Source organism: Pezoporus flaviventris, unplaced genomic scaffold, assembly GCF_033815535.1.
Source record: "Pezoporus flaviventris isolate CSIRO_AGI_PZ_B2104156 unplaced genomic scaffold, CSIRO_AGI_Pfla_v1 ptg000031l, whole genome shotgun sequence".
Taxonomy (NCBI): Eukaryota; Metazoa; Chordata; class Aves; order Psittaciformes; family Psittacidae; genus Pezoporus; species Pezoporus flaviventris.
The window spans coordinates 31,221,328-31,230,820 of record NW_026892579.1 but is presented as its reverse complement, the minus strand read 5'-3'; the positions used below and the strand labels follow the sequence as shown (position 1 = coordinate 31,230,820).

Below are 9,493 nucleotides of genomic sequence, written 5' to 3'. Positions count from 1 at the left end.
GCAGGCTTGAACAGACTGCCTATCAAGGGGGATTGAAATGCTACCAAAACGGAATGGCAGCAAGGCAGCCTGTCAGCAGAGCTGATACCTTTTATTAGACCAATGAAATAGTGGGGGAAAATACAACATTTAAAAAAACCTGAACAAAGACAAGTCTTCAGGTATGAAAGCCCTGCAAGAGGAGCCAAAGCGGGAATCAGCACGGTAGCACTTTGACATCTGCGTTGCAACAGGGATAGAGAATTAGGCCTGTTGCCAAAAGAGGAGACGGAGAGGACATTTAAAACCAGTCACCGTAATGGGTACAGGTTAAAAAACACATCGTCATTGCAGTAGTTGAGACCCACGTGGCGCCCTCCCTCACCATCATGTCCTTCACTTCCCCTCGGAGGCACTGAGAGCTGTTGGTGGTGCTGTGCCCCACTCGCCATGGGGCAGGGACCTCCCTGAGGCACAGGGTAGGGCAGGGGAAGGAGGCAGCAGCCGTTGTAGGTCAGTGGGGATTTGTCCTCGCAGGATCCATCCCCCAGGGGACCAGTGCTATGCGTGAAGGGGCCATGTCCATCCTTCTCCATGGTTAGGGTGTGTGGGGTGCTGGGGTGGGTGCAGTGCTGGGGGGAAGGGGCTGTGCAGGGGACAGCAGGGCCGCTGCCAGGCCTCCCGGCGCTGGGGCTGCTCCTGAGGGCTGGGCTCCTGCTCCAGGCCAGCACCTCTCTGGAGCCCCCATCCTCCTCAGCTCTGGAGCATGGCAGCCACCCGGAGCAGCTGCCTAGCACCGACTCCCGCGAGCTTTTGCTTATGTGTCCCCCAAAATTATCCGGTAGCGAGGAAATGTCTGGCTTGGAAAGAAGTAAAGGCAAAGCCTCCCGCGTCGGCACTGCACCTGTCAGAGACTTGGGAAAGCATGACATGGGTTAGCAAAACAAGGGGTCTTGTGGCAACACGTAACATCCGTCCTGTATGAGACACTCATGAAAGCGTTCCATTAATACAGGTAACGAAGCAGGTGCTGTAGCAGAACCTCCATGTGGGGGAGTGCCAGTGGGCTTTAGGGGCAAACCAAACAGCAGACCACGGATCTGGGTTTGTTTGACCAGATTTTGCTCAAAGCCTGTTCTACACTGAAAGAATTGTTAGACCTCGCATTCACAGCCCTCAGCTCCTGCTGCCAGCATATATTAAATAAACACCTGAATATTAAATTATGCGAGTACACTTGACACCACGGATTCCTTTCTTTCCTATGAAGTTTGTAAAAGCTAAGTGTGATTTTTTAAACTGATTGTTCTGAGGTGATCTTTTCACTACAATAATATTATGCTTCAGATTTTCAAGACTCTGCCTGTATTTCTAACTAATAGACTTTCCTGTCTTTACATTTTTTTACCCCACAAACAGAAATTTCCTTCAGGGAGGGAGCAGCGGACAAGAATTATCCTTCTGGGTCTTTTGTTCTGGATATTTCACAACTTCTTTAATTGCCCTAATTATTGGATTATGATTTTGCAAACTTTACTTCCTTTCAGAGCACTCACTCCCTGCTGCCATTTCTGATGAGTACCTACAGGTCTCTCTTCTTTGTAATTCTACTTTTGCATCCATTTAATTATAGTGATTTTGCTGACTGCCAGAGTAGCCAAGCTCTTTTCAGCTGTCCTCCACTCACCATAAGAAGAAATTCCAACAACCTGATGTAGGACCCAGCCCACCTTCAGCTAAAGACCCACTGATGCTGTAAGGAAAACATCCTGCGTATCACTTGCTCTATTTTGGGCTCACAGTTTTCTCCTCCCTTGTCTCTTGTGAGCACATTAAAATCAAATCTTTACAGAAGACTTTTTGCAGATTCAGGGACAGAGATTTTATGTGTCAAATCAGACTCCCGAGTTAGTCGTATTGCAGCCAATCTTGGCGGAACACAAATATGATGGGTTATTTACCCCCAAAGAACCTGCTGGAGAGCCATGAAAGGGAAACCAGCTGAGATTAAATGGTATCACTCCAACTGCACAGAGTCAGACCAGCTGAACAGCAGGCTCTATAATTAGGTATTTAAGACATCTTTGGTCTGTTCCTACTCCCACATGATTCAAAGTGAAAATACTGGGAAGCTGTTGTAGGAAGGGAAGGAAGAAGACATAGAATCACAGAATCATAGAATAGTTAGGGTTGGAGGGAGGCTGTGTCCAGTGACAGGACCCAAACCTGATGCAACCTGGTCCAAAATCTGCCAGGAAACGGTCACTGACACGTGCTGTTCTCCTGACCTGTTCCAGGGCATGTTGTCTTGGAGCACAAGTTAGCACTGGCCAAATCCATGGCAGGGACCATGAGAATAGTGACATGACTGAGCTTTCCCTCCAGCCCTGCTTTGTTTAACAGTATAGATGTAATGCCATGTTGCCACCATGCCCAAAGAGGCTCCAGGCAGGATGTGCTGGCAGTGGATGACAGTGCTGAGCAGAGAAGGATGCTGAGAATAGCCCTGTTCCTTCTTGGACTGATCACAGGGAGGCAGAATGTGGAGATGTAAGCCTGATCTCACCCAGACCCAAAGCAGACAACCTCCACCATGCTTGAACCATGGATCACTAAACCCACAATTTCATTGATCAATAATAAAAGTTACCTCAAGTTCCTGTATTCTTTTTAATCTTGGACAAGATGGAGAAAAAGCTGTCTGTGCTTTTTGGGTTGATCTTCTTGCTTCTGCTTCTAATTTTGTTTCTGGACGTGGATGGTCATGAGCTCCTTTGGACTTTAGAAAGTAATTACGGTATATTAAAGTTAGAAACAACCTTGTTATTAATCTTAAGGGAATAGAATTTGTAGCACAGGCCAAACCCACACATATGGCCTGATTTAACACTTTGTATTTAATAAGGCAATGTGTGCTCACAGCCCAAAAAGCCAGCCCTGTCCTGGGCCGCATCAAAAGAAGTGTGACCAGCAGATGGAGGAAGGGGCTTGTCCGCCTGTACTCTGCTCTTGTGGGACCCCCACCTGCAGTACTGCATCCAGCTCCGGTGGCCCCAACACAAGAGGGGTGTGGACTTGCTTGAGTAAGGCCAGAGGAAGGCCATGAAGATGGTCAGAGGGCTGGAGCACCTCTGGAATGGAGACAGGCTGAAAGTGCTGGTGTTGCTTAGCCTAAAAAGAGCAGGCTCAGGGGAGACCTTAGAGCAGCTTCCAGTACCTAAAGGGGGCCTAGAAGAGAGGTGGAGAAGGACATTTTACAAGGGCATGTAGTGGCAAGTCAAGGGGGAATGGCTTTAAACTGGTAGAAGGGAAATTTAGATACGGTATTAGGAAGAAATTCTTTGCCCAAAGAAGCTGTGGCTGGCGTGTTCCTAGAAATGTTCAAGGCCAGGTTGGACGGGGCTTTGAGCAACCTGGTCTAGTGGAAAGTGTCCCTCTCCATGGCAGGGGGGTTGGAACAAGGGGACCTTTAAGGTCCCTTCCAACCCAAACCATTCTATGATTCTATGGTAAGACCTATTTAAGGTGAGCTCAAGTAACAAATGTATCCCAGATGAAGAGTGATGGGGTAGAAGTTCTCTGAAATCATAAAACCAGTGCACCATATTTATGTACAGAAAAGACTCCCACACTAGAGCCCCAGCTGAAGCCACTGGGTCTTCTGCAGCCTGGCTACAGTGTCCCTGCAGTCGTTTCCATCTTCCTCGCACTTCAAATATTTTTATCAGAACATTAATTTCCTTTAGCTTCTGCAGAGAATTAATTTTATTAACCTGCACATAAGTGAAAGACTGGAAAACAGGAGAGTTCAATGGTTATAGTACTAAACTACAACTACATCTTCCAGAAATAGTGCCCAGCATTTAAACACTTGCATACACTGTTTTCCATATATCAGTTACACATAACACAGAGATGGCATTTTCCATACACATTCCCTTGGGTAGAACCATTTCCTGCTCTAAGATAAGCTCGTGCTTATTCATGGTGCCTGAGAGAAAGGGTTGAGAGAACATGGCGTTTCTGATTTTCTGAGACTTTGTTGGTTTCTGTGTTCCTGAGGCAAAGTGATTCAAAATCAAGAGATTTTCATGGGAGCTTAAGTGAAAAATCTAATATGCTGGAGAATCATAATAGCACAGGCTAATTTAGGTTGAAAGGGAGCTCTGGAGGTCTAGCTCAACCTCCTGCTCAGGCAGGATTAAGTTCAGGGTTAGATCAGGCTTCTCGGGGACCTTGTCTCACTCAGAAAATTTTTCTCCTTACAGTCATTTGATCTTGTCATATTCAATGACCTTTATTTATTTGAACAAAACCTGTCCTTAATCAATCTTAAAAACCAGTCTTTAAAATTACAATTAACTTGCACAGCGTAAGGTAATTTTACACCAACCTGAAAAAATATGAATTGTCCTTCATGCCTCCAGAAGTTGGTAACTGGGTAACCCCCATGGCCTCGGCAGGAAAGGAGCCTCAGGGGCCCATTGCAGTTTGGACAGCATTTCCCTGGAACAAAAATAATAGGAAATATTTTCTATACCACACCAGTCAGATGAATCCTGTGTGGTACAATGGCTCATTGGTGGTGGACTGCAACTTCTGTTCTGGGGCTCAGAAACTACGCTGAGAAAAAAATATGCAAAACAATTTCAAATGTAACCAAAAATCAATATAAGCAAACTAATTATTGCCTTTATTCTGTTCCAGTAGTAAACATAATTAGCAAAAATTATTTCTATTATAGCTTTAGTATGACTTTTTCATGTATTATCATGGTCTGTTTTATTTTTTTTTAACCTGGCAGCATCCGGAATTTCATGTGTTCTTGCCTGATTTTGATAGAGGACAGCATTCTGACCTCAGTAAGTGCTTGAGCAATACTTCTCTTTAGCCAAAATGCTCATCAGATCCAGAAATCAGTATGTGCTAGCTCTACTGAGCAGTCAACAATTGTTTGGAATGGTCTCATTAAAAATGTGCTTGCAGGTTATGTTCTCTGTTTTCTTTGTGTTGCTCCAGTGACATGACTATGAAGCCTTTTTTCCAGTCATCAGAATTTATGAGCAACTTCTTTCCTGCAAGAGTTGTCTCCTGAGTTACTCTTGGGCCCATGCAATAGTGAAGCTACACTCAGTAGGAGCAGCACAGCAGGAAGCTGCCTGCACTGCTCAGTAGCCTCATTCATGGGCCAGAGAAGGCTGGAAATCAATCCCCAACCATCAGAAAAAGAGACTAAAAAAGAAAAAATCAAGAAAACAACCAAGCAAACAACTCCTGGCCCAAAAGTAAGAAATGTAAATGCATTGTTCCAAAATCAAGAGTTGCATTTGAATATAAAGAATGACATCTGAAAGGTTGGATAATCCCAAGGGTATCCTGTAGCTTGATTTTTGTGTTGTGATCACTTACGACTGCCATACAATGAACAGCCATGTTCATACTCACGCTGTTGTTTTTGCCTTGCTTTATCACATATGGCTGGTCTTAAGTAGATCTTCCTCCCATCCAAGGTTGAGCAGTTGTTGCCACAGACCACCACTCCAAGGCAGGACTTTTTTAAGATGCGAGAATTGTGGTTGTTGGTGTTTCTCATTGCCCAGCTGCTGTGGTGCCTCTGTGCATTTTTATCTTCCGAGCTATAGATATGCTTTACGTAGGAATCTGGCCATTCTTGAAACCCATCTATCTGTCTTACATCCTGTGGAGAGACCAAAGCAAGCCACGTTTTAGGCTGAGGAAAAGAAGAGCATGCGCAAGAGCCCAGCAGACCTGGTTTTCCAGCACCCAGTCAGGTGATGCTTTTTGGCAGGAGGGAACAGTGGAGAGAAGGCAGAAAATCCACAGCTCCTCATGGCTCCCTGTGAGCCCCAAAGCATCAGGAAAGCCTGGCTGGGAGGCTGTTCCAACTCACCCACGGGTGCAGCTCAGTACAGGACCTGGCTAGGAGAGAAAGGTGAGGTGCCTGACGTAAAATAGCAGATACTTTCCTTGCAGGCAGCAGTCATCACCTGACTAGCTACTGTTAGCCTTTTATAGCAGACATCCTGCTTCACCTTTCAGGCTGTTTGCAGCACTGTGACACTGAGTCATCTGTGTTGATTTGGCTCAGTTCACTGGAAAAAGGGCAAATACTGAATCAGGTGGAGGCTATGCCCACATTTAAGTGGGTGTTTAGTTCTGGACTTTGGCTCGTTTTGGCCTTTCGCTCGTTTTGGCCTTTCGCTGTGACAGCCTTCCACAGTGACTTTTCTGAAGTCCAAAACAAAGACACCTGTCATTCTGGTCAGGTTTTATTTTCACTGCTGTGGACTAAGCTACAAAACAAAAAGACAACACTGCAAGGAACAATTAAAATAAAACTCAAAGGGAAAAACCCAAACAGCAAACAAACAAGGGATCAAACACATCACCTCATTTGGTACAGTCAACACAGTAAAATGCAGTAAGCTGTAAAACACCTAACATATCTGTTATGGTTTTGAGGGAAAAAGTCTTGTAGGATTATAAAACTTGTTAGGAATGTCCTTGAAATTGCTGATCCCAGCCACTGAGAGCCATTGCAGCAGCAGGAGCATCCACTGAAAGGAGAAAAACTCCTGTGCTCCCTCTAGAGCCATCAGATAGTGTAGGGAAAGGCGTGGAGGAAGCCTCCAGGCTGAAATGCAGGTGAAGGTGACCTTGGAGTGGAGGGTAGGGGAGAAGGCAGTCTGGAACATGGAGCTTTTGCGTGAACAGCAGTGGCATAGTAGGGAAAAGGCTGGGATGAGGTAAGAAGGCAGAGTTAGGAGGTGAAAGCAGAACTGCATGCTGAAGGATCGCAGCAGGAAGAATCTGGCACAAGTGTGCTGGGTTGAGGGACATGGAGACGATGTTTGCATGCAGGGTGCTGTGGGCTTTCAGTGGAGAGCATGGTTGAAATTTTTGGATAAGAGAACTAGAAAAGGACTGAGGGATGGATGGATCACTATTCTGCCTCTCAGCAAATCTCTGCAAAAACAAAGCAAGCTTTTCCTAGGTGTTCATAGAAGGAGTGTTGCCTGCATGCTCGATCTGCAGCAAGGCTGAGCAACTGGAGTTGGAAGCAGCTATGCATGCTGTGCTAATTTCTCATAAAACACTACCCAGGGCAAAAACCAAGTCCTGGACATCTCTAATTCAGTACTTACAACAGGAGATTTTTTTTCACCCTTGCTTTCTCTGCGCCTCATCCACCAATGGATAAGAAAGGCAACGCATCTGCAGCATTGCTATTTTTCAAGTATCAGCAGGTCTTTCAGTAATACATTTAAGGAACAATGCATGGAAACATCAGTATTTGCTCAAGATTTTCTAGCTTTCCAGTAAAGCACTGTCCCATACCTCAATGTGGCAAAGAGAATAAAGGCAATGAAGCATAGATGACTGAGAAAGCACTGAAGATCAGCGGTGGAGATGACTGGTCAGAACTTCATAAATTTCTAAGACAGACACATACCTGGGGAAGTTTGATGTCATTGATATCCCAGCTTGTCATTTCTCCATGTTGGGAAGCAGAGTCCTCATGCTCCATAACAACATCATCTGCACCTTTCAGCATTTTTGAATTCCTTCCCAAAGTTAGCGAGAAAGGTTTTCCTGGCTGCTTTTGAAGTTGAGTGGCTGTCAGCGCTCTCAGGCAGTTTACAACCAGGAAGCTGTTTCCTGGAGCTAAATGATAGAGAGGCTGCTCATTAAAGATAAAAATCAGTGTTCTTCTGCCAGAAAAACTTGTTCCATTAAAAGTTTTGCAAGCTGGCAAAGCAGTGGAAAATATAGCTTAGAGATAGCCTGTGATGTTACAGAGGCACTGTTAACAGCAAGCAGATTGTGCCTTTGTCATCTGTTCTGTTTTCCTCAGTGTCTTCTGATACCATGTTTATAATCATGTAACTCTGCTTGCAGGCTCCTTGTACAACTGATCCAACTCTGGCTGAATATTTCCAGAGCCAAACTGATTGAGCAGCGTGGCTGCTAAGGGCTCTTTGAGTTGCTGCTTAACCTTTAGTTATTTCACATACCACACATAGCAAAGGTGAGCAACAAGACGGGGCTGCATGAATGAAATGAAGACTTCAGATGAAAAGGCACTCAACTATTTTAAATATTGTTGTAATCCCTGAGAGCTTACCAGTTACATGAAGGGTTGGGCTATCTGCATTTTCCTATTTCAACAGCAGCCTGAAGTAAAAAAAAAAAAAACATCAATGTGTGTTAAAAACATTTTTTTGCCTGAAATCCTGTAAAGCAGGCAGGTGCCCTCCTCTGAATTTCAGTACCTGCAGAGCTTAATACTGTATCCTCAGGGATCCCATGCATGAAAAGGTTTTGGGGTTTCTTTTCTTTTGACAAGGAGAGAAAAGGGAAATCAGAAAATTAACAGGCCAGTTTGCTCCTTATGGAAACTGGGGCAGCTTCAGTGGTTTCAGGAAGATCACTGCAATTTATTACAAGGATTTGTTAGAGACTACTAAGAAGTAAAATATACTCAATGCTATTCTATCTCATGGACCCTTTTAGGCATAATTTCTTTTATTCTTGTTTCTAGCTCTGCGCACGTGTGGCCCTTGGAAAGTGACTTAGCCTCATGTCCTCAGTTTACCCATTTACAAAATACTTGTGATCTCAATTTCACATGTTGTATTATCACCTTTAAGGCAAAAGTTTCCAGATATTTGCAGAACGCTTGAGACATTCAGCTATGTGGTGCTCTGGCAGCATAGTCAAAGCTCTACTGCCCCACTCTATGGCTCAGGCTGTGGCAGTGAGGGAGAAAGAAGGATATGGAAGATCATACCCCACTGAAGAAGACCCCATAGCAGAAACACGTGGTTGTAGGCTATTACAGAGCAGTGACCAGATCATGCTCCTTACTTGTATTGTTTTACCACCACACAAAGAAGGTGCTTTTGTCAGTGCTCCCATCAGTCTTTCTTTTTCTCTCTTCGGTCTCATCTTTCAGTGAGGTCAACCTTTAACTGATCTTAGGTGTAGTCAATGGCCCTTTACATGGGCTGAGTTGTCTGCTGCAAACAGCGTGTGCTTCACTGTCTTCCACAGCTGCTTTGCCTCCACAGCTGCTTGCCTCCCAGTGCATGATTTCCCCTGGCACTGAAAGTTCTCCCTGCTGATGGGAGCTCTCATGCCTCTCCTCTACTGCAGGTGTTGGCCTTTGCATGCCTTTTATCGTTCTTCCGTTCTCCTTTCATTACTGCAGAGTTTTGTGGTGCTGCACTGCACCAGGAGCTGAGGAACATACAAGTTTGGATGACAGCTCTGTATACCAAGGTCCTACTGGTGCTCCTTTTGAGCAATATTTCTCTGGATTGCCCTGACATTTTTTTTGTTTGTTTGTTTTTAAAACGCATTCTCTAGACTTAAAAATAACAATTTAATCCCCCAGTTCAGCCTTGCTATTTGATCAACTGTGACAGCAGGATGAAGTAATAAGATTAAACTCACAGACACAGAGCATAAACTCACTACAAATGAAGATGTC

At 44.7% G+C, this 9,493-nt stretch overlaps 1 protein-coding gene across 1 annotated transcript; it reads right to left on the bottom strand.

Annotated features, from left to right (window-relative positions):
* Positions 1-209: 209 nt before the first annotated feature.
* GCM1 (glial cells missing transcription factor 1) lies at positions 210-7,573 on the bottom strand. The gene is made up of 5 exons (XM_061460613.1): positions 7,454-7,573; positions 5,425-5,677; positions 4,373-4,485; positions 2,630-2,758; positions 210-893 (listed from the first exon to the last, which is right to left on the bottom strand). The coding sequence occupies exons 1-5, from the start codon at positions 7,553-7,555 to the stop codon at positions 291-293; spliced, it is 1,200 nt and encodes a 399-aa protein (XP_061316597.1). The 5' UTR covers positions 7,556-7,573; the 3' UTR covers positions 210-290.
* Positions 7,574-9,493: the final 1,920 nt, after the last annotated feature.

What these genes read in the sequence shown, in the direction of transcription:
- GCM1 (XM_061460613.1), bottom strand. Translation starts at nt 7,555, where the DNA reads ATGCTGAAAGGTGCAGATGATGTTGTTATGGAGCATGAGGACTCTGCT. An exon ending in ATGACATCAAACTTCCCCAG is followed by an intron (nt 5,678 to 7,453) that starts GTATGTGTCTGT and finishes GTCTCTCCACAG; the next exon opens with GATGTAAGACAGATAGATGG. An exon ending in AAAGAATACAGGAACTTGAG is followed by an intron (nt 894 to 2,629) that starts GTAACTTTTATT and finishes TGCTTTCCCAAG; the next exon opens with TCTCTGACAGGTGCAGTGCC.